A 26,265-nucleotide genomic window follows, 5' to 3' on the forward strand; every position below is an offset into this window, starting at 1 on the left:
GCGATTTCCAGTATTGATGTCCATCGGGTCCCTGACATGCATTGGCACAAAATATGAATCAAGTGTGTTCCAAGCGTTCCAAGTTGCTTGAATGAACCGTTTCACATGCCCGAAGCCCAATTATCCGCCCGGATCATAAGATGTAACACACAGTGTGAAATAAGGTTTCAAAGAGTAGGCGATACTGCCACCTAGCAGGATTTGGCCTGTATTGCACTCTCGGGGTCTCAGAATGAGTTCCAATGGTAACACGAGGTCTGTGAGATTGTATAGGATATTAAAATGGAAAAAAATTCAAAAACGATCTAAAAACACACACTGTTTATCCTATATCCATGTCTACTTTGAGTAACACACTAAACATCACGACTGTCTGTCTATCTCCGTGCTTAGATGGGTGATGTTGGGACATTGTGTGTCGCTCTGGAATATCGCCCCTTATTTACTTTTTTTTGTTATTTAGATAGTTTCCACTGTTTATCGGGGTGCTGACGCTATGGTCGCCGTCTCCAAGCAAATCGTGCATTTTGTTTACTCTAAGCTATGCTTATCGATATGATTTCTATTTTGTATTGCTCCTGTGCGTGACGCGGATTTATCGTCTTGTTTATCATGGAGGAATATATATATCTATGTTTATGACCGCAGCCGAGTTGCTTCTGCTTACTTATTTCATGAATGGGGGTCTTGTAATTTCATTGGCCATGCTCTTTCACTATAGTTAAACGTCACGCCCAGCACCTGGCTGCGTCGGCAACCAGACGCGTCACTATCTGCTCATCTACATGTTGAACTCTGAACTCGCTGGGATGGCGGACGAACTCATGCACATCGCCCCCACCCGGTGCGGCAGACTAATTGCACTACCCCCAAGCTGCAGGCAAAGGTTTCATTGGTTGGTTGGACGTTTTGCTGGCGGATTGCAGAGTGGGTACAATGCAGTATGGCTCAATGGTTGTTGAGGGGATGCAGACCAGAGAGAGACTGTGGTCTTGTTTACATCAGGGCCCCCCCCTTTTTTCTTTTCATTTTCAATCTTAATTCATAACATTTGTTACATGCAGATATATAGTGCTGTGGCAACCATACATTTATGACATACAGGAGAATACATACATTTGAGGGGGAGGAAACTGTACATTGGCAGGTACCCTCTGCTCTGAGTTTTAAGAGCGAACTTTAAGAAATAACAGACCAATAGTCAATGTTGCACCCTCCCCAGTTTGCAGGATGTGCTGCCCATTTGTTATCATTCTGCTATCATTCAGTTGTAGGTGTGTGTGTATGTGCATATATGTTTATGTATCGCTATCTTAACACTTTAAGTGCCGAAAACGTGTTTAGGCGTCTTTCCTAGCCATGCTAAAGTTGCCGAGGACGCCCTAACTCGTCTTTAATATCAATATTTCAAAAATCTGTGATCGGAATCATATTTCCCCTCTGCAGCCTTAAGTCAAGATAGACTGCGCTCACAAATTATAACACTGGGTGCTGAAATCCCGTCGAGTATAATAGAAAGAAAGCAATACGCTTGGACCAGCACTCTCAGATTTTGGTAGATTTAATCGCAGCCTGAAACAAACATGTTTCGGAACTGTAATGTTCCTTCTTCAGTGTTGATGGCTAGCAAATGTTCTCACAGACAATATTGTTTTTATATCAAGAACAGCAGGAAGTGACATCATCCACAGGTGTGTTGAATTACTATAAGGTCTAGTTTGACCCAGGAAGTACTTTGAAGTCAAGAGTCCATTCTTAAGTCAAAATTACCTAAATATACAAATACAAAATGTAGATAATAGATACAAAAACATAACATTGTTATACTAGAAACAAAACCAAAATTGACATCTAATATGTATGGCTAGATATAGGTACATTCTAATGCCTTATTCATTTTCAATATAAACCATAGACCAGAACCCTAGGGTAAATAAGTCCGCCCTTTGGCTTACAGTCAAACTCTTTTTTTGAGCCTCGTAATAAAGAGGAAACCAGATGAAAAAACTAAAGTCAAAATTACCACAATATACAGATGGTAAATGTAGGTATAAGATTAAAATTAAAATTAAAATTATTGTGCAGGAAACAAAAAACTTAAATCAAAGTAGCAAAAATATCTAGTATGTCTAGCTAGATAGATACACTACAATGCCTTATTCATTTTATATAAGCCATAAACAACAAAAACAAAAACTAAACAGGAAACCCATTGGGTAAATAAGTCTGTATTTATATATGGCTAGATAGATACACTCTAATGCCTTATTCATTTATAAATAAACAATAAACAATAAAAAGTAAACCAGAGACCCTTGGGTAAATAAGTCCGCCATTGTGTATGGCTAGATACACTCTAATGGCTAATTCATTTTATATAAATAAACAATAAACCATAAAAACCCTTGGGTAAATACGTCCGCCATTATGTATGGCTAGCTAGATACACTCTAATACCTTATTCATTTTTTTTATAAATAAACCATAAACAATCAAAAGTAAACTTGAAACCCTTTAAAGGAAGCAGGTCAACAAGTTCTCTTCATTCATACCTCTTGGTTCTATACAATTAAAGAGGTGAATAAAATAACATTCCCTTTGCAAAAGTAGCTTATGTCTGTCACCTCCCCTGGCGGGCCTATGTACCAATTCTAGACCCATGTAACGGAGATCTTTGACAGCATGCTTGCAAGAATTAAAGTGTCTAGCTACCGCCGATTTGACGTCTGCATTTCTGATTGAACACTTATGTTCACTGATTCTTAATTTGAATGGTCTCGTTGTTTTGCCCACATATGAAAAATCACAAGGGCATTTCAGCAGGTACACTATGTTGGAGGAGTTGCAGGTAATACGCCCTTTGACCGATAACCGTTTGCCCGTTTTTGGGTGTGTATAACTTTTGTCTTTGATCATCCCTTGGCAATGTACACAAGATTGACAGGGAAAGTTCCCATCTGGGATGTTAAGACATAAAGTGAGTAGATTGTACCTTGGGAAAATCCGTTTTCACCAGCAGATTTGAGAGATTCGCTTGTCTTTTGTAATAGTAATTGGGCGAATGCTGAAACGCCGCTCCAACTATAGGATCTGACTGTAAAATATGCCAGTATTTATTGACAATGGTACGTATGTCTCTAGTAATCGGGCTGTAAGTAGACACAAAGGCCACTTTGTCAGAGTGTACCTTTTTCTTCTTAGGGGCTAGTAACAAGGATCTGTCAATCTGCTGAGTTTTGTGCAGGGCCTTAGCTGTTAATATAGCACTGTATCCTCTGTCATGAAAGTTCTCCCGTAGGGTTTCGGCTTGGGCCTTGAATCTGACCTCCGTGTCACAGATTCTCTTATACCTGAGTATTTGGCTGAAAGGAAGACTATTTTTTAAAGCCGGGGTATGGTAGCTAGAAAAATGTAGGAACGAATTTCTGTCTGTCTCTTTTTTGAAGACCTCTGTATGTAATGAAGTCCCACCTGGGGCTTTGTTGATTAAAACGTCCAAAAAGGGTAGCGTTTGTAAGTCAAACTTCAAAGTAAATTTTATCGTTACTCTGCAAGAGTTGAGATATTCAAGGAAGTCATGGAGCTCAGACGATGTACCTGACCAAATAAAGAATAGGTCATCTATATAGCGCATGTAGGATTTGACATGTTTCTCAAACGGGTTATTATTAAAAACATGTTCTAATTCAAATTTCGACATAAAAAGATTAGCAAGGTTCACTGCAGCTGGCGAGCCCATGCTGAGTCCTCTGTTCTGCAAATAATATATATCTTGAAATCTAAAGTAGTTCCTCGTAAGCACAAGATCGGCTAGTCTAACTAGCGCGTCTGTGGAGGGGAGTAATTCTGCTCTCGAGTTTAAATAAAAACTCAATGCGTCTAACGCGTCAGCATGTGGAATGCTAGGGTACAGGCTGACTACATCCATTGTAACTAGAAAGTCTGTGGGACTAATATTACAGACTAGAAGCCCACTCAGGAAGGAAGTAGTGTCTTTTAAATACCCGCGTTGTGAAGAGGCCAAATCCTTAATATGTGCGTCTATATATTGCGATATTTTCTCTGTGGCAGAGCCTATGCCAGAGACTATAGGTCTACCTGGAGGGTTAACTAGATCTTTATGGATCTTGGGTAAGGTGTAAATGATAGGCGTAATTGGGTGCTCTACAAACATAAATTTAAATTCATTTTCAGTGATTACCTCAGCTAATCTGAGGCTTTTTAGGACTGTTTTAATTTCCGTAGAAAATCGGAAGACTGGATCTGAATTTAACTGGGTATACACCTCCATGTCATTCAATTGTCTCATAATCTCAGTCACATACGTACTCTTATTTTGGAGAACTATTCCTGCACCCTTATCCGCTTTTCTAAAAATTAAATCGTCCCTCTGCAGCCTTCACACACAGTTCTGAGCTCCTCTCAATCCTCTAGCGGTTCAAGAGCGCCATCTGGTGGCCGATCGGCAGAAGCGCCAAACAGGAAGTCATGTGGATGAAGTGGTGATCACCCATATTACTTCCGGGCACTCGCTATAGGTCCCGGGACTCGAGCTTGACACAATGGATAGCGATCCGTTACCAATAACTCGATAAACAACATGATTTGGACGTATATACTATTATACAACCTGGAGATGGATCGCATATTTCAACATCCCATAATAGGAATATTTTTGCTCCACGCTCATCGCCCAACGGCCCGAGGAGACTGGGGTAAGTTTCAGCGTTTATTTTTACCGTGTTCGATACAAACTGCTCTAATGATCATATCACCCACATTACATGAATCATCTAACGTTGGCCACAGAATTATAAACGACCCCCCCCCCCCATCCGGTCAACATCAGATGATAAGTAGTAACTTCTAAAAGCACGTCCATTTGAATTTTTTTATCTGGCACCGATCGCTATCAAACTGTATTTGATCATCAATATAATGCATTTAGGGCTATAAATCACGTTCTGCAGAATGCTGCAGAAAACGATAAAAACATATTTATACTTTAGACCGTATTTTAGTATGAATATGTGAATGAAAAAGTATAACGTTCCTACATCCTGAACGATAGATAATTGATGTTGAATGGGCCATAGTAATGTCAATTTAGCAATACAATTTAAAAAGTTATAGCCCTGCAAAGAAGGGGAACTTCTCCATAGACAAATAGAGCTGGCAGAGGATGGTATAAGGATGTACATAAGCGTGGCAAAGAAAGTGTTAAGGTCGAATGGACCACGGGTCCACTTCCAGACATCGGATGATTGTGGATTCGGGTATCGGAGCGTTTTTCTAACGTTTTGAGAGTACGGATTTGTGCGTGAATATGGACTCGGGAACATGTTGTTTGGGTAAGTAAGTTATGTTATGGTTAAGCGTATGGAAGATGAACGTACGAGGGTCCAGATATCTTTTCTTAGAACACGGGACGTTGGTATGGATAATCGTCTGAGTTATGAATGCCAGGAGTGTATGGTTGGTAAACCCTTCCAGTTCGACTGATTGTGTGTGCGTATTGGCTTCGGTGATTCGCTACAGGGGTTTAACGGCTTCAGCTGGGTTTTGATTATCAGTTAATCAATGCAGATAAAATTTTGTGCGTCTGTATGTGTACTGTCGTGAGTTTGTGCATTGGTCTCATTTCAGCCTCCGTTATACGTCATTTGTTCTGTATATCGTTTCATATCTTTGTGTCTCGTATGTGCGCACTGTGCAGTTTGTTTATGTTGGTAACACGGGTCGCTAAGGAATTTAGGTTTGAGGTTGAAGAAAGTGCACGTTTAGGTTGATCCCTAATGTCAAAGCGTTTCAATTAGGGATGTCCGATATTATCGGCCTACCGATATTATCGGCCGATATCGGCATTAAAATGTGATATCGGAAAATATCGGTATCGGTTTAATTTTTTTACATTTCTATAACCTTTATTTACCCAGGTAAGCAAGTAAGAACAAATTCTGATTTTATTTATTGTCAAAAGTATGCATAATGTTGTGTTAATTCCACAACAAGAAATATGTAATGTTAATTAGCTGAAATTATTCCATTTTTTGGGGGGGGGAAACCCTGCATATATCGGTATCGGTTGATATCGGTATCGTAAATTAAGAGTTGGACAATATTGGTATATCGGTATCGGTAAAAAAGCCAATATCGAGCATCCCTAGTTTCAATATAAGCATATTGCATCATTCTTAATCAAAACTGCGATCGTTACCAAAAGCACGTTTTAGGTCCGGTAAAATACGACACTGATCGGTACAAAAACCTGTTTCAGGTTCGGTAAAATAGACATAGAATGGACCTTACCTTAGCCAGAAGGTACTCCAAAAAGAATAATCCCCAGTGATCCCATCGCCATCGCGATTACTCGTGTATAAGGGAAACAATAGGTTTGAGGCGATGATACCACAGTTATGTTGTGGATGTAAATTAATGAGTGCTTGCTTATGTATAAACAATGCATAAGATAACGAGACCTTTTCATTATAACGTATTGCAACTAGGGCTGGGCGATAAAACTATAACGATAATCATCGCGATAAATTATTTCCTCGAAATAAACATGAAACGTGGTCGCAAAGTTTCGATATATCGATTTTCCAAGCTTGGACCAAACAACATGCATAAATATGATCCAGTGGCGGTAGGTTGCCCCCTGGTGGAATATAATAATCTATGCACTGGGCCGTGATTACTGCGTAGAAGAATGTGCGCGGACTGATGACGACATCAACTCGAGACATTCAGTTGTTTTGGTGGTTTGAAATCACGCGGCATAATAACAAGAAACATTCATTCAGACTGTGTTGGATATAACAAAATGGATTTATATCGATTATGGACTTGGACACATTCATGGAGAATTCAAGCCGGGACCACAACGCTTCTCAAAGGGTTGGCTCGACACGCGACAGCTCCAACTCGTCTCGTAATGACGTCTTCGACTCTTCGTTGGTTCTATCGCAGCAAAACAAGTGAGTCTATGAATAGCCCGTCGGCGCCGGCCATAAGAAGGTAATTAAACTTGACAGAAATGTATATCGACGATAATTATCGATATCGAGTTATATGAAAATAATTGTATTATTTTATCACGATAACGTTTTTGGCCATATCGCCCAGCCCTAATTGCAACTATGGTTATGATTAAGATATCAAGTATTTACTCCCGGAAAATCTTTATGTATGGTGATAACGAGTATATTGTTAACTTAGCAACCCCCCCCCACCCTCCGATGAAAGTCATACCGTCATATACCGTATACCGGGGTGTGATGTCAGAAAGGTATGACGGTAAGGAAAAAATTATACCGCCCAAGCCTAGCTGAGACACCACCAGAGTGAAGTAAATCCTCGGACTGAAAGGGCTAACCACCAGAGTGCCACAAGCAGTTACTCACAATAACTGTCAAAGGGTCAACAGAAGCTCATGGTCAACCATCAACGTCGTCCATTCACTCTTCAGGTACAGACAATACTCAGGCATACATACGGCTCACTTTCCTACAGTTTGTGTGTGTAGGTAGGTTCTTCACATTCAGGTATAAACACTTGTCGCCACAGGGAAGAGAAAAAATGCAAGGAGGAAATGTATAAGTCAAGTCAAGTCAAGTCAAGTCAAGAGTTTTAATTGTCACGGCATACAGGTATACAATGAAATGCGGCTGGTCTTGCCCGCGACGATGTGCAATACAGTGGTACAACATATAATAGAATCCAATAAAAATAGTGGTACAACATATAATAGAATCCAATAAAAACAACAGTGCAATAAACAGGTAACATGGTGTGCCATCTCGGTATCTGTACATAGTATTTACAGAGCATATAGGACATGCTAGGTAGCTTTAGTAGTGCAATACACTGTTCCTGTTGTTTTACTAATTTAAAGTGGCCTTTCCTCTGGCCATAAGTGTGCGTGTGTGCGGCATGAGTGTTAAAGTGGCTGCTAGTGTGTGAGCGTGCTCAGCGTGCGTGTCGTGTGTGTGCTTGTGTGTGCTTGTGTGTGGATAGTTCAGTTTCTGTGTCTCTCAATGTTCATTGTTCAAGGCTCTGATGGCCTGGGGGAAGAAGCTTAGCCTAAGCCTCTCCGTCCTAGTAGCTGGGGTTCGCAGGCGTCTGCCTGACCTCAGCAGCTGGAACAGGCTGTTATTGGGGTGGTGGGGGTCTTTCATTATCCTGCAGGCTCTGGATTTGCACCTCTTGTTGTATAGAGCCTGCAGGGGAGGTAGCGCAATACCCGTGGTACGCTCGGCTGAGCGCACCACTCTCTGTAGGGCCTTCTTGTCCTGTGCCGTGCTGTTCCCATACCAGGCAGTGATGTTTCCGGTCAAGATGCTCTCTACAGCTCCTGAGTAGAAGGACTGGAGTATCTTCCCCGATACTCTGAACTTCCTTAACTGTCTCAGGTGGTAGAGGCGCTGCTTCGCTTTCTTTACTACTGTGTCTATGTGTGTTGACCATGTCAGATCCTCTGAGATGTGGACCCCCAGGTACTTGAAGCTGCTCACCCTGTCCACGGTAGCCCCGTTAATCATCAGTGGTGTGTGTGTCTCCTGCTGTCCTCTCCTATAATCCACGATCAGCTCCTTGGTTTTACCAATGTTCAGGAGCAGGCTGTTGTCCTGGCACCAACGTTCCAGTACCTCAACCTCCTCCCGGTAGGCCTTCTCGTCGTTGTCCGAGATCAGCCCCACCACCACCGTGTCGTCTGCGAACTTCACTATGGAGTTGGAGCTGAACTTGGCCACACAATCGTGTGTGTAGAGTGAGTACAGCCCTGAATGAATGAATGAATGAATGGCCTGTACTGGTATACACAGAGCAGCAGCTGTACCACGCAGACGGAGACGCGTGTACGTTCCCTTACTGCATGTGCTGAAACCAGCCGAGAGACCTTCACCCGACATATGTGCCTTCTGTAGGGGCGGAGAAGACGATTATCTCTCGCTGTGCAGAGTAGTCTGTGGCGCTTTGTGTGCATTGTTGTACATTGCCATCTCTCGATAGGAATCTGGCAAATACCCACGAAAGGCGTGTTTGTGTGTGTGATGAATGAATGAAAGGAAGAGAAAAGAAAGTACGGTACTTACTGTTAAAGAGTCCACACTGATTGAAGTGAAGATTTAAACCTGGTAGTCTCTCCTTATGCAGGACATCAGTAAATCGTTTACTGCCAAGGACACATTCCAATAGGCTAATGATGGAAATAACAACAATAACTAGTAATTGGATTTAGAAAACTAACTAATACAAATAAATAAATACAAAAATAAATTCGATTTATAGAATGTTTAAGAATTTAGCTGTGGTTGAATTGAATGATATAATTATAATAATGATATACCTGACTGACCATTATGTAGAGATAATATAATCATGATATACCTGATGGGCCATTATGTAGAGATAATATAATCATGCAGTGTTTCCCATTAATTACCTATACAGTGGCGGGCCGCCACAGTCTAATTAGTCCCGCCACAGTTGTATAATGAACCAAAAAGATTTATTACAAAAAAAGACATATATATATATATATATATATATATATATATATATATATATATTTTTACTATTTTTTTAATATATAAAGTTTGCCAATAGGGATGTATCAGTAGTATTGGCAGTGGTAGTAGTCGTAATAGTAATCCAGTATATTTTTTTATTTTCTAAAAAATAAACCAGTTCAACACATGTATGCTCTAGTGACTAGTCCAGTGGTTCCCAATCCTCTCCTCGAGACACCCCAGCCGTTCCATGTATTTGTTAAATTGTGGTGGAATTTAACAAATACATTGAACGGCTGGGGTGCTTCGAGGAGAGGATTGGGAACCGCTAGTCTAGTCGATTTTGTGTTTTGAGCACAAAGTTCATCATAGATCTAGCCTCTTTATTTTGCTCTCAAAGTGCACCAGATTGATGCATTTAACTTTAAAATATAAAAAAATAAAATCCGAGGGGGCATGCCCCCGGACCTCCCTAGAGGGCCCGAGGTTCACCCCCCACAGTCTCACAAAATCCTGCGGGAAACACTGATCATGAAAAATATATTAAAGATTATTGAAAATGTATTAAAAACAGACAGACGGACAGACACAGCAGATCAATGTAGCTGCATAACGTTAACGATCAAAGTAAGTGCTCTACAGAAGGAGCATTTTGTAACATGTCCGCTTGTCACCGGTAATACCGGTGTTGTCGTGAATTTATTAATCATAGGAATTTTCACATTACCGCGGCAACCCTAGAATAGGTATCAAATCCCAGATAATCGGTATTGGCACCGATATCAAAGAATGTCAAACGACAGGCGTCACTAATTGGCGCATCCACAGCTAGCACTTACTGCCCTTGTAAGACTGGTCAGGGCACAAGAGGGGACCCTCTCCCTGCACCAGATTGCATGTGTGTGGTGCCGACCGTCCAAAGCGCTGGGCTTGGCACTGGTCTGAGCCTCCATCAGGCCCGTCCAGCTGGCAAGGAGGGGAAGGCCTGGCCTGACCTGGCATGGACACACGGTGGCAGGCAGGCTTTCACCCATGACCATCTGGGTGCAAGTGTGCAGCACATACACACAAGCGTCCATACCCCCCCCCCCCCCACACACACATACACACGAGTGAACACACACACACACATGTTTGCACACAAGCACGTTTGAATAGGCCTCCAACACGGCAAGTAAACACTCACACTGAGCCTGGTCTGAGCCTCTATTGACCTTCCCATTAACACAAACATACCAGGAACGAGAGCGGAAGATTGAGCAGAAAAGGAAAAGGGCACAATAGAGTGGGAGGCTGCGGCAAGGGCAGCTCCAAGCCTTTCAGGACCTACAAGAGCCTGCAGTCACAGGTACTGGATAGGGGAACATCCAGAGAACGTGCTTTAGCCAAACTGAAGGTCACCCTCCCTTGTAAGCAGGAACGCCTCTTGACCGTGCTCCCCCAGCTGAACCCTACACACCTCGTCTGAATGAAGAGGAGCTGCTGTATGCCAGGGGTCTGGTCGGGAAGCGACGGAGGTCGCTTACACTGTGGCGGAATGCAACGGCAATTATCTGCATGGGAGTCAAAAGGCAACGGGCTATAGAGAGGGGGTTTAAAGCTAAATTAATAATACCAAGGGCTTTTGTCCTCAACACACGTGTGGCGGTAATGCCTCCGCTCTCCCAATTCACTCCAGATACGTTTCTTTATCCAGAGGTGACACCGTTAACAAGGAGTCAATGGCACGAGCCTGAGCTGCTGATGCCCTCAATCAAACACGTGTCAAGGACAATGCTTCTTTGTGTGTTTCTGCTGTTGACATTATTTTCTTTTAGGTTTTTATGTCCATCGAGTTTAGAGACCCCCTCCAGGTGTATTTGAATTTCTCTTTTTGTATGAATGTTTTTCCCTCTCGCCAAATTGTTTAACAACGACTGAAAATGGCAGCATCTCTACACCTTTACCCTCATTGCGAATGCGAGGACCTATGCAATATGCAAACTGGCTCATTGATATTTACCGGGAATTCCAAGTAGACAGCTTATATTCTTTCAAGATATGTCGATACCTACTCCGCTTTCTGTGTAGCTGAAGTTAAAAAGGTATCAGGTTACCACATATTGGACACCAACCTATTAGTGACGTCACACATGCAACTCAGATGTCAGGGAAGTACAGAGAAGTTCTCCCTCTCCAGGGGAAGAATGTGAAAAAGGTGCTCTGGTGACAAGTTCTGCATAAATAACTATCTGTATAGTCAAAGTCATGCCTCCAAGAGGAGTTAACCATAAATAACAATCTGTATATTAAAGTCATGCCTCCAAGAGGAGTTAACCATGAATCTGCTGCCAGAGCTGTCGCTGTCACAACGCAGGACTTGAGAACTGGAGACTCACATCACCGACTGTCTTGATTCTTTGCACTAGAGACTCATACCACAATGGAGTCTCACCACTGGACTATTTTGTGTTTGTACTTTTATATTACTATTATATATATATATTTTTTTTTTATGTTTTTTATTTTCTTGTCTTACATACAGGTGTATGCCCAGCCCATATGGGCTTACAAGACACAAACAATAAGTATATAATAGTATACTTGACAAATTACTTGACAAATGACATAGACCAAGATGGCCACAAGAAAAATAAAATACAATAAAACGTAATATAACACAAGCTGTAAGAAATGTATGTAAACATACATACATATTACTTTTTATATTACTATATTGTATTTTTACTGTGAAGCTATGCATCCCCCACCCTGTACCCTCCCCTGCTGCTTTGACACCCGAATTTCCCCAAGGGGATCAATAAAGGATTATCTTATCTTATCTTTTATAGTCAAAAGCATGCCTCCAAGAGGAGTTAAGTAAGGGATAATGTATAGCTACGAGGTCATTGTCGCAAAATAATTGACCGACAGAGTTTAGAATACCAAGGCGCCTCGCCGAGGTGTTCTAAACGCAGTGAAGGTCAATTATTTTGCGACAATGACCGAGTATAGCTATACATTATCCCGCTTATTACATGGCTAACTTACTAACAATATACCTAATTCATTTTACACCATCGACAAGACGAGATCAAATGCAGACGCAGTTCTGTTCTGTTCTGTGGCTCCGCGCTGTCATCGCCGCGCAGTGCAGCTGTGCATATGCTGAGCAGCTTTCATGACTGCGATCTAAATGCTTGATTGCTCCGGCTGCGAACAGCGGTCATTATTGCTCGGTTGCCCCTGACAGCGGTCAGTTATCGAAAAATAACTGACCGCTGCTATGGGCAACCGAGCACTATTGACCAATCACAATCAAGCATTTTCGCGAATGTTAAAACGCCATGTAATAACTATGAATAACCATCTGTATAGTCACAGTCATGCCTCCTAGAGGAGTTAACCATGAATAACCATCTGTATAGTCACAGTCATGCCTCCAAGAGGAGTAACCATGAATAACCATCTGTATAGTCAGTCATGCCTCCAAGAGGAGTAACATGAATAACCATCTGTATAGTCACAGTCATGCCTCCAAGAGGAGTAACATGAATAACCATCTGTATAGTCACAGTCATGCCTCCAAGAGGAGTAACATGAATAACCATCTGTATAGTCACAGTCATGCCTCCAAGAGGAGTAACATGAATAACCATCTGTATAGTCACAGTCATGCCTCCAAGAGGAGTAACATGAATAACCATCTGTATAGTCAGTCATGCCTCCAAGAGGAGTTAACCATGATTATTACATGGCGTTTTAACATTCGCCAAAATGCTTGATTGTGATTGGTCAATAGCGCTCGGTTGCCCATAGCAGCGGCCAATTATTTCTCGATAATTCACCGCTGCTGCAATAATGACCGCTGCTCGCAGCCGGAGCAATCAAGCCCACTGACACACCTGCCGACCCATGAGGCAATTAACCACAGAGGCCTGTTGTTTGTATAGCCTACTTTTCAAAACGACTGCATAAGTTACATCCACAATGGCCTACAGTTACAGTGTTGAGGATTTTAACATGAATGTCCCGACTCAACGCCCCCCTCAACTGGTCCAATTTCACCATAAATGGAAATGTCCAAATAAATTACCAGAAATGAGACCACGCTGTTAATTTTTTTTGTTAGTAAGTTAGCCATGTAATAAGCGGGATAATGTATAGCTATACTCTGTCATTGTCGCAAAATAATTGACCTTCACTGCGTTTAGAAGAGGAGTTAACCATGAATAACCATCTGTATAGTCACAGTCATGCCTCAAAGTTAACCATGAATAACCATCTGTATAGTCAGTCATGCCTCAAAGAGGAGTAACCATGAATAACCATCTGTATAGTCACAGTCATGCCTCAAAGAGGAGTTAACCATGAATAACCATCTGTATAGTTACAGTCATGCCTCCAAGAGAAGTTAACCATGAATAACCATCTGTATAGTCAGTCATGCCTCCAAGAGGAGTTAACCATGAATAACCATCTGTATAGTCACAGTCATGCCTCCAAGAGGAGTTAACGATAAATAACAACCTGTATAGTCAGTCATGCCTCCAAGAGGAGTTAACATGAATAACCATCTGTATAGTCAGTCATGCCTCCAAGAGGAGTTAACCATGAATAACCATCTGTATAGTCACAGTCATGCCTCCAAGAGGAGTTAACGATGAATAACCATCTGTATAGTCACAGTCATGCCTCAAACTTTGATTAGCCTACAAGTCACACTACATGAAGTCCAAACTGTGATTGGCCTACAAGTCACACTAAATTAAGTCCAAACTTTGATTAGCCCACAAGCCCAATTTTTAAGAGTGCTTAGCACTCGTATCCGGCTGTCGGCGTTGCCTCCGGCTTGGGCCGGCCGTCATACTAACTCAATTGGCAGAGTTAGGGCTCGCGTCCACCTAGCGCATATTTAGGACTGCACGCGTCTGTTTTCAATGTATTACAATGGGGAGGGAGCGCATGCGGCCGCATCTAGGAAGTGCGCTGCCGTCGGCTTCTTTTCTCAGCTTTTTTGTGCGGCCGAAAGTTGAAACTTTCTCAACTTTCAGAGCGATGCGCTGGAGCTCATTTTCAGACAACCAATCACAGCCATTCATATCTACACTCTGTTTGTAACCTGACACCGGAGCTGCCTGCCTGTCTGGCTGTCTCCCACAGACCATTGAGATTCGCGACAAAACTAATAATAATAACTACACGAATACACTACTAAAAAGCTAATAAAAAGCAAAGGGCGAACTGTGGTGTCAGGCAATAACTATATATATAATTAATATACAATAAAATTATTCAAATATGCTATAATATGTGCAAAACCGCGGCATGGCTGTAGATTTATTTCTGTCATCTACAAGATGCGCTTCATGCCAGCGCTGCCGGCGCACTCCCAGCATGTTTCACGGAGAAATATGCGCTAGGTGGACGCGGGCCCTTAGCGGGTGGAAGTCGATGGGTGGTAATCTGGACGTGGTGGACAGCGACTCCTACAGGTCGGTTGGGGGACGCCTGCACAGCAGAGACAGGAAATGGCGGGGGTAGTGTGAGCCTTCCACACGTTACACCTCACCAATGAGAGTCCGCGCTGGCAGGTGAAAAGATGTGACAGGCTGCCTCCTCGTGTATCGGAGGGGACACGTGATGCAAGGCTTCTATCCTCCCTACAACCGGCAAGTGGGGGGCATATGCAAGCAACGTTTAAGACAGGGGAGGGGAGAATTGGCACAGCGAAAATTGGGATGGGAGAGAAAAAATAAAAAGAGAAAAAGTGGATCAAACAAAAAAAGAGTGCTTAGCACTGCTGCCTCACAGAAGGTCATGGGTTCAAACCGCGGTGGGGGAGGGGGCCTTTCTGTGTGGGGTTTGCATCTTCTCCCCGTGTTGGGTTTCCACTGGTTACTCCGGTTTCCTCCCACACCATAAAAGCCATGTATGCCGGGTACAGACTCCTGCCACTGACCAAGGACCTGGTATTAGACCTGGAGCTGGTCCCCAGGCACAGGACAGGACTGTGGCTGCCCACTGCTCCTACATAGTCAGGATGGTTACATGTAGAGCAGTGTTTCATCAATAGTCAGGATGGTAATAATAATAAACAAGATTTTGCTGCTTGACGTATGTATAATGTATATTCATTGATTCACTCGTATACCAAAATCCATTTGAATTGAACAATTTCGCTTTTCGCATCAAATATGGATATGCATTTAAAATTCTATTAATTTCGATTAATTAACTATAAAGTCTCAAATGAATTTGATAAAAAAAAAATTTAGTCCCACCACTATCTTTCATATAATAAGATTCCATTCATTTCCATTTTTAATCTTCATTCCTTTTAGCATCGTCCTGTTTCCAAGCCTTTGCAGTAACTGTATGCAATTAACATGGACATTAAGGCGTTCATACTTGAATAAACTCTATGAATGCACAGGAAAAATGTGTGTGTGGCATATTTACAACGAGTGCTTAGGCTTCAATAAAGTTTCTATTCAAATGCAAGTCAGCGGAATGGGAGAACATGAAATTAGGTCTGTCTGAATGTGCAAAGCTGTGTGTGTGTGTGAGATGCTTGTCTGTTTGAATGCACCACTGACTGCATATGCTGTAGGCTGAGGTGGTACCAGGTGAGGTGGCTGCATGCACACGCTCGCTCACACGCACACACACACACACACGCACACACACACACACACACACACACACACAGGCCTGTCTGATGAAGGTTGTGTATTCTCTTTCACTTTGGATTTGTTCAAATGTGATTTGGGGAAAGTGTGACAGCCCTAACACACAGACGCACAGTCCTACCAGCACTGTACCATGTTCCAACAACAAGAACCCAACCAACCAACCTTCCAGCCCGTTTGTTCATACAGAGAGCCAACCAACCATCCGGCCTGTTTGTTCACAGAGAGCTAACTGAGCGTTCAGCACGTTCAAAGAGGAGTCACCACGTGGCGCCGCCTCACACAGCCAGTTAGACCCTGCTCAGGATCAGTCACGACGCAGGTGGTGCAACAGTGGCTGAAAGGAAGCAGAGAAAATATAGCTGGCTGCTCTCGCTCGTTTGGTATGGTACACTGCGGTCGGTCGGTCGGCCGGCCGGTTGGTCGGGTGGGCGCGTGTGTTTAGTTGAGTGTTTAAAGTGGGTTGAGCAAGGACCAGGTGGAGCTAGCTAGACCAGGTGCTAGCTGGGTCCGGCTGGTTGGATCAAAGCTCTCGCTGAGGTGGTCTCCCTGGCAGCAAGCGGACTGAAGCAGGTGAAAGCTGTGGCCCCTGCTTGGTAAACTGCTGCCTTGGCGTATGGCACGTCGCCCAGCCAACAGTTGTGGCGTGTGTTGATGACCTCGTTGACCCTGCGGGCCTAAGCAGCTTGCCCACACATGATGCCAGGGGTTACAGAGCATGTTCAGGCAGTACTAGAACTATAAAGCAATGAGTGGCTTATAGTCCTTAGTGAGGAGGAATATTCACAGGTTCTGTGTTGATCATATTGACCAAGGTGAAAATATTCCTCCTTCCAGCCCACAGACACAAAACATTCTCAACTCAAACTGGTGATACCAACGAACCCTGATGACTCAAACTGGTGATACCAACGAACCCTGATGACTCAAACTGGTGATACCAACAAACCCTGATGACTCAAACTGGTGATACCAACAAACCCTGATGACTCAAACTGGTGATACCAACAAACCCTGATGACTCAAACTGGTGATACCAACGAACCCTGATGACTCAAACTGGTGATACCAACGAACCCTGATGACTCAAACTGGTGATACCAACAAACCCTGATGACTCAAACTGGTGATACCAACAAACCCTGATGACTCAAACTGGTGATACCAACAAACCCTGATGACTCAAACTGGTGATACCAACGAACCCTGATGACTTAAACTGGTGATACCAACGAACCCTGATGACTCAAATAGGGCTGAGCCCAAACGTTCGAACCTTCGTAGGTTACGTTGGCGTTCGAATTCTAAATCAACATTTTAATTTTTAATTTTTAATAAATGTATTTTTATTTTTTATATATATATTTGTATGTGTCTATTCATTCTGTTTAAACCAATGGGGTTTTTCTTCACAGTTGCAGATACAGATTAGGCTACACTAATATTATAGTATTATAGTATATGACGTCATAAAAATAAAACATTTATTTACTAGATATTGGTTAGCATTGGTTTAGTGCACGTTATGAGAGCTAACGTTGCTACCTACTAGTTATTGGTCTAGTGCACTTCCTACTTCCAGTTGCTGCTAAACAAGTACAAGTGCATTGGTTTAGTGCATTTCCTACTTCCTAACTGGCTAACGTTATGAGAGCTAACGTTGCTACCTACTAGATATTGGTTTAGTGCATTTCCTACTTCCTAACTGGCTAACGTTATGAGAGCTAACGTTGCTACCTACTAGATATTGGTTTAGTGCACTTCCTACTTCCAGTTGCTGCTAAACAAGTACAAGTGCATTGGTTTAGTGCATTTACTACTTCCTAACTGGCTAACGTTATGAGACATAACACAAAGACGCTATGGTTTGGAAAAGCCTTATGGACCCAACTCTTTAGATGAGGGAACGGGTACATATAATACGCGACCACTAATAAAAACGTAACTATACTAACGTTAACTGGCTAACGTTATGAGACATAATACAAAGACGCTATGGCTTGGAAAAGCCTTATGGACCCAACTCTTTAGATGAGGAAACGGGTACATACAATACGCGACCACTAATAAAAACGTAACTATACTAACGTTATGAGAGTTAACATTGCTACCTACTGTACAAGTGCATTGGTTTAGTGCATTTCCTAATTCCGGTTGCTACTGAACGGACATGTTTGTGCGGACCTGTTCTCCCAAACTGGTCCGCAAATGACTGTTTTCATTTTTACGTCCTTATGTTTCTCAGGCCAGGTGGCCCATTACACCATGAGCCCATCTCCCGTTTCCAAAATGCATTACAGACCGTTTGAAAAAGCTGTTTTGCTATGATAATTGGTAATGAAATATCAAAATAATGTTCAATAAGATGTACTTGTGTTTAATAAGTTGTTTTATTCAGAAGTTAACACAAATAAATAATATTACCAGTACAGTATCTAGCACACTCTCAGGAGCTAAACAGAAAGAAGCATTTCAAACTTGAACTATGTGACATGGCTTGACTCAATCAGTCCAATCTCTATTTCTCCTTCTTCCACCACTCAGGCAGACCAGCTTGTTTTATGTAGCGGTGTCTACTTATAGTGCCTATAATATTTGTCCCGTTGGGTGCCAGACAGGGCCAAACCCTGCCAATGCAAATCAACTGCTCCAGTGGAGTTGCTCAGTGGCCAATGGTGTCAACTGTGGTTGTACTGGGCAGCTCCCAGGTGTGAATGGAATTGTGTGAATGTGAAGCAGGGCGTTCCTGAAAAAGAGCATCTGTGCTCAGCGAACCTACCCTGGGTAAATAAAGGTACAAAAAAATATATATATACATATAAAAAAAATATATATATATATATTTTTTTAGATTAACTGCGTCAATTATATTATCGCGCGATACTAGTATCGCGTTAACGCGATACTAGTATCGCGCGATAATATAATTGACGCAGTTAATCTAAAAAAAAAAAAAAAAAAATTATATATATATATATCTTTTTTTTTACCTTTATTTACCCAGGGTAGGTTCGCTGAGCACAGATGCTCTTTTTCAGGAACGCCCTGCTTCACATTCACACAGTTCCATTCACACCTGGGAGCTGCCCAGTACAACCACAAAAAAGAGCTGTGCTCAGCGAACCTACCCTGGGTAAATAAAGGTAAAAAAATATATATATATATTATATATATATATATATATATATATATATATATAAAAAAAAAATATATATATACCGTAATTCCTCTAATAGTAACCGGGTCTCAAATACAAGCCGGGTCTCTATTAATGGCCGGGTGCGCTCTTGAGCTAAGCAATTATAAGCCGGCCTCCTAATACAAGCCGGGTTACTAATATACTGAGCTGCATACTGAGCTAGTTACTTGATTTCACTTTGAAAACGTTGAAATGACCAGTGACCACCTGTAATTGCACTGTTTACTATTTCATACAGTACTTGGTTTCAATAAATGAACCCAGTACATTTTACTGGGTTCAAACTGACACAAAATGTTGATTTATTCATTATGATCCGTTTGAACATTTGAAATATAGGCCTCCCTCTTATACAGGCCTCCTCCTAATACAAGCCTGGTACCCGCTACAGTTGAAACAAATACAAGCCGGGGTTACTATTAGAGGAATTACGGTATATATATATTTTTTTTAGATTAACTGCGTCAATTATATTATCGCGCGATACTAGTATCGCGTTAACGCAGCACGTTAATGCCGTTAACGGCCCAGCTCTAATATATATACCGGTATATTAGGGCTGTCCCCGACTAAGGATTTGGATGGTCGACTATGATTGGCCAAAATGTTCCGTTGGTCGACTAAAATATATATAAAAAAGTATAATATTTTTTTATTTTTTTTATCATTCCATTTGTGCTGTGGGGGGTGCTTAATGTCTGAAGGAGTCGACTGAAGGCTTCTTGTCCTCTGCAAAAGCATGCAATTGGTCCACTGATGGATACATCTTGATATTTGTCTAGTCTAGTGTGTTCATTAGATGGGTGAAATCCTCTTTCAGTGCCTCTGTGCCTGTTTTCGTAGGCAGTTAGCCTCTGGTATGCGTGCCATTAGCATTAGCCACACTTCTATGCCTCTTTTCTTTTGGAAAGAATGATAAAAAAAAATATATATATATATACATATATATATAAATATTATATATATTTTTTTGTATTAGACTAAGAGGTTGGCAGTCGACTACGGCTCCTTTCGACCGATTAGTCGACTAATATGGGTCAGCCCTAATATATATATATATATATATATATATATATATATATATATATATATATATATATATATATATATAGGGGTGGGAATCACCCAGAGGTCCCACGACACAATATTATCATGATATAATTAAAAAAAAATGATATATATATACAGTATATATACAAATGCTTTTTATATCGATACTTGGTGTCACTGTATCAATATAATTTGGCACGCAAAATATTGTGATATATTGCTGTATACATTTTTCCCCACCCATAATATATGTATATACACACACACACTATCAAAAAGTTGGTTCAAATAAAATATCCCGGCTCCAGACAATATTTGTCACACAATTTGTCTTTTTGATTTGAGGGATCCTTGCTAAAAGAAAATATTGTGTAAATATTGGCCAATATATCCGTATATAATTTTCAAGTTTCTTTAATAGTTGTCATACAGAAGTACAGAATACTTTCATACAAAATGCTTCTTACTGTTACGCTCCAGAGACTGTGCTAGACAAGATAGTATCAAATAACATAGTATAGCATGTAATTTTAGAAGAAGAAAATGAGGTCACAGTGTTCGGTATAGACATATGTACAATGTTCTGAGTTACCATATAATATACAATACTATGCAGTGTACTAATGTACAGTACTATATAGTGCAAAGCAGAAATGGGATGAGGTACAATTTAGGTACAATTTACAGTAAGGTGTACGAGTTGTAGTGCAATCCTTCATCAATAAATATAAAGTGTAGGGAGTGGGTGCTACAGTGTGTTTGTTTAAAGTGGGTGTGTGCTATAAAGTGTGTGGAGTGGGTGCTACAGTGTGTTTGTTTAAAGTGAGTGTGTGCGTGTGGATGTGTGTGCTTGTTGTTGTGTAGTGTTCATTCATTGTTCGTTTAGCAGCCTGATGGCCTGGGGATAGAAGCTTCTTCTGAGTCTTTCTGTGCTCGCCTTGAGACTCCGGTATCGCTTGCCTGACCGCAGCAGTTCAAAGAGGCAGTTGTTCGGGTGTTCCCCCCCTTCTCTCAACATCTGTATTATTTAACCCCCATAAAATGTAATATCGGACTCTGGCTCCATTTTCTAATCCCACTAGTTTGAGAAATGGGACATGGTATGATGAGGAAGATAGTTACTTCTGGCAGAGCTGGTTGAAGAGGATCTTGGGGTTGACGGGGCTCTTCCCCGGCTCCTTCATGCTGTGGAGGAAGAGGAACATGGCTGAGGTCAGAGGCTCGGGGCTGGGCAACGCCACAGTCAGCGGACCCTGGAAGACAAAGAGAAACAGTCAAGCATCACAACCAAGATAGAAACGTAAGTTAGTAGTAGTAGTAGTTTTATTCAGTCATCACACACAATACAATATGCACAATCATTCAACAACCTTTGATTTTTAATCAAAACTGAAAATGTACAGGCTGAAGCATAATTCTTATCCATGCCTGTCCTATATTCTGAACAAAATTAAGACTCCAAAACAGTAGTAAAAAAAAGGATATAAAAAAATTATAAAAATAACTATTCACATTTGTAATCTTCAAAAAAAATATTAGGGAATTACTCATTCTTAAATGTATATCACAATTGTTCCACAAGTTAACCACAATCATATAAATAAATACATCTAATTTGAATCCCCTTTTTGAATAGTACATTTACAAATGTCTCTCAAATCATATTTTCTTTCATGTATTAAAAAAAAAGAAAAAACGAAATCTTAATGCTAAAATGTATCTCTTCACCTAAGCATTTTAATACATTCTGCCACTTATTACATACACACAAGATACAAGATACTGTACAAGAGTTTTATTTGTCACGGCATACAGGTATACAGTGAAATGCGGGAATGACACTGATTATTGTACTGTAAATGAGTTATTTTATGCTCATTTTATGTTTATTTTACTGCTGTGTAGCACTATGGGCTGCATTTCTTATATGAAAGGTGCTATATAAAATAACGTTTATTATTATTATTATAATAGTGCATTTTCTTTTTTTTCTTTTTTTATCTACTTTTTCTCCCCATTTTCTAGTTTTCTCCCTTCCCCAATTTCGTATTGTCCAATTCTACCCTCCCCTGTCTCGAACGTTGTTAGGCCATGCCTCCCACACGGTACACGAGGAGGCAGCCGTCGCATCTTTTCACCTGCACAGTGCGATCTCTCAGCGGCGAGGGTCTGCATGGGAGGGACACGCCGCCCCCGTTGCTTCCTGATTCTACTGCGCAGGCGCACCAACCGACCTGTAGGAGTCGCTGTCCACAACGTCCGATTCCCACCCACCAGCTTCCCACCCCCTAATACTGCCAATTGTATTAGTATGAACGACCAGCCAAGCTGGTAGCAACGCCGAGAGCTGGGCTCGAACCCAGCATCTCCTGCGTTGGTGGCGAGCGCCTTGCCCACTGCGCCACCTAGACGCCCATATAGTGACAATTCTAAGGTGCGAGATTCTACCAATTTATTTTCTTCTTTCCAGAACATTGGGTTTGAACTATGAACTGAACTATGAGAACTGAGCAGAAATGCACCAAAATAAGGACTATTCTTTTTTGTATTATTCTTTGTCAAGTGTTCGTAGCGAGTCCTTGTCTGGGCCACCGTTCATAAAAAGGAGCCACACAGAGTGAACTCTTCCAAGTTCCAGTTCAGACTGAGTATTTAAGAAATTCCTTCAAAAAATAAAGTAATTTGTAAATTAATAGGGGACCAAAGTATGAGAAAGAGGTTATTTCACAGAAAAATGGAATGGACTATTCCATGTGTGTGTGTGTGTGTGTGTGTGTGTGTGTGTGTGTGCGCGCGCGTGTGTTTGGGGGGGGGTATATAGACAGTAGACATACCAGGTTGGACTCCAAAGGGGGGCAGATCCTCAGTTTATGTCCCTTCTCCTTCACTTCTTGGATGAGATCGTTTAGCATGTGTGTCTGGGACAGGTTCTATATTGTCGACAGAATAAAATCATCATCATTCATATTATCATAATAACCATTTTAAGTGCAAGTGTAAAATTACTGTTTCATCTTGTGACCACATGCCAAAAAACAAATTGCATATACTGTATATATATATACTGTATATATATATATATATATATATATATATATTTATTTTTTACATCCAAATTCCATTATTCTTTGTTTGTGTGAAGTGGCAATCGGGCTTGAGGACTAAACGCTGTGGGGCGGCGTGGCTCAGGGGTAGAGCGGGGCGTCCAATGATCGAAGGGTTGGTGGTTCGAATCCTGCTCAAGCCCATGTCCATCCCATTGCCGTTGTGTCCTTGGGCAAGACACTTAACCTACTTGCCTCGTATGAATGTGTATGCATGTGAATGAATGTTGGTGGTGGTCGGAGGGGCCGTAGGCGTTGATTATTCGCCACGCTTCCGTGAGTCTGCCTCAGGGCAGCTCTGGCTGCAATTGTAGCTTACTTATGACTGTGTATGAACGAATAATGGACTCTGTGAAGCGCTCTGAGTCAGAGCAACAGTCAGTCAGAGAAGAGCGCTATATAAATCCAATCCATTATTATTATTAAAGCCACATGTAGAGGATCACCCCACTGTGTGTTGACAGATGTTTAGGTTAAAGGAACACGCCAACAATGGACTTATCGTCTTCTCCAGAGACAAGAAGATAGATAGATCCGGCTGCATGCTAGCCTAGCTTAGCACAAATAAAAGGAAGCGGATAAGGACCAGCTAGCCTAGCCGTCGGCCAAAAGCACCTCTCTCCGAGTTTGAATCTAGGCTAGTGGTCCGTATGCGCTTCCATTGATTTGTGCTAGGCTAGGCTAGCTTTCAGCCGGATAGCTTTCTACTGAACAGAGAGGAAACTGGTATCTTCCTTCTTGTCCGACACTGGAGAAGACGGCAAGTGCATTTCCCATAATGAAACATCCCTTTCTCTTCTCCATAATGCTCTTCTCCATCCTTTTCTCCCATCCCTCTCTCTTCTCCATCCTTTTCTCTTCTCCATCCTTTTCTCCCATCCCTCTCTTCTCCATCCTTTTCTCTTCTCCATCCTTTTCTCTTCTCAATCTTTTTCTCCCATCCCTTCCTCTTCTCCATCCTTTTCCAACATTTTGAAGTTTTAGCAATTTCAAATTGACATCAGAGATCCTCCAGAGATGATAAATGATGTCACTGACCCCTCCTGCATTCGGGGGGCGTACATACTGTAAAAAAAAATTAAAAATTCCCTTCAATAAAACGTGAGCAATTTAAAAACAACCCCACTTCCCCCACAATCCCTCTTCCTTGCAGATGCTGCTTTTCCGTAGTCATTGGTTAATATTATAATCAAGCTCTGCGCATCATTAAGTCCCACCCAGATCGTTTCCCCGCCGTTTCACTTGGCGACAGGTCAGATCACGGAAGACGAACATGTTCTTAATGCCGTTTCCTTGAGACGTAAGATGATTTGTTTTGCTAAACAGGGAGCAGTGATTAGATCCTGTATCTCATGAAACGACAAGGTGTTCAGACATAGTGAAGATACTAGACATTACTCTTTAATGTACCGGAACATTGGAAGAAAAAAACAAAAGATTTGTTTAGTCACATCCTGGCAATGAAGACAGTTTCTATGGAAAGAACACAATGGAGCCGGCATTGTGGGGAAAACGCACAGCTCATCCTCTTAACAAGTCTGTGTTTTCACCAGCAACACTGGCATTTTCAAGGAGACGATACAAATGGACAGAAAAACAGCGTGGGTGGTGTGGGGGGCATGTAAAACACGCTCAGTCACATTTCAATCAACAAGGAGGCCCCGAGGGTGAATAACAACATGGTAGGACTGGGCGATTGTTCAGAGTTTTATGATTTTGGCCTCCCAACAATCATGAAAGCAAGATAAAACGATTATTGTGCCGCATGCTGTGTTGCTCTAATTTCTGAAGCCTTGCAGTGTGGAGGACATGCTATGTACCAACCAAGCGGGCAGGTGTACCGAGACAGAGCCTAGAATCCACACGCTCAGCGATACATGGAGTATGCTTCAAAATTACCTAGATCTAAATGTGTTACAGCTGAGCCGTTTTACGTTCTGCTTTCATCCTTCCGCTCTTATCCGGCGAGTTGTGGACATTTAAGCACCACTTGAAGCAAAGGTCTCGTCCTTCGCAGGCCTACAGACGGGCTCGCCATCGCCACGGCAAGACTCCATTGTCCGACGAGGGCGGTGGAAGATGCAGGGTGTTTTGAAGGAAGAGACCCACTTCACTGACCTTGCCTCATATTGAACTTGTGCTCCTGCAAAGACCTCACCAGTATGGCTTTTCATTACCAACGGCTTCACAACAATAGCAGACTAGAGTGTGACGTATTCCAGAGATGCTGACAGTGTTTCACCTTCAGGAAGAGGCCGCGGGTTGCCATCAATGGCTCTGGGGCCTCGTTTATGAAAACATCTTCTCTTACTTGATCCTAGTTTACGTTGTATAATCCTTTCAAGGAACACGATAACAAGGACATAAAGTATCCATAGATGAGGAATCGCACTAGGGGCCATTAGGGGCAGAGCAATTAACCGCGAGCGAGTGAACTATTGACTTACTGAATTGGTGAGTTAGAAACATCACTGGTCACTAGAAACATCACCAAGGAGCGGCTGGGTAGCGCAGTGGAGAATGCACTTGCCTACCACCGCAGAGACTCTGGGATCGAATCCAGCTGTCAGCGGTACCTCCGGCTTGGTCAGTCGTCCCTACTAACATAATTGGTAGTGTTAGCGGGTGGGAAGCCGGCGGGGTATGTGTCCTGGTCATTGTAAACTGCGGTTCCTACTGGTCGGTCGGGGCACCTGTTCAGCAGGGAGGGGATCGGGGGGAAATAGCGT

The 26,265-nt window shown here is 42.0% G+C and overlaps 1 protein-coding gene across 1 annotated transcript in view; it reads right to left on the minus strand.

Moving 5' to 3' along the window:
* usp45 (ubiquitin specific peptidase 45) overlaps positions 1–26,265 on the minus strand; it is a 177,638-nt gene that overhangs the window by 46,801 nt on the left and 104,572 nt on the right. The window contains exons 7-8 of the mRNA XM_084336888.1: positions 23,267–23,362; positions 21,555–21,685 (exon numbers count right to left, since the gene is read on the minus strand). Coding sequence (XP_084193014.1) covers positions 21,555–21,685; positions 23,267–23,362 — 227 coding nt within the window. The remainder of the gene's footprint in view (positions 1–21,554; positions 21,686–23,266; positions 23,363–26,265) is intronic.

The sequence above is a fragment of the Notolepis coatsorum genome, assembly GCF_963971535.1.
Source record: "Notolepis coatsorum genome assembly, chromosome: 19".
In the NCBI taxonomy this organism is placed as follows: domain Eukaryota; kingdom Metazoa; phylum Chordata; class Actinopteri; order Aulopiformes; family Paralepididae; genus Notolepis; species Notolepis coatsorum.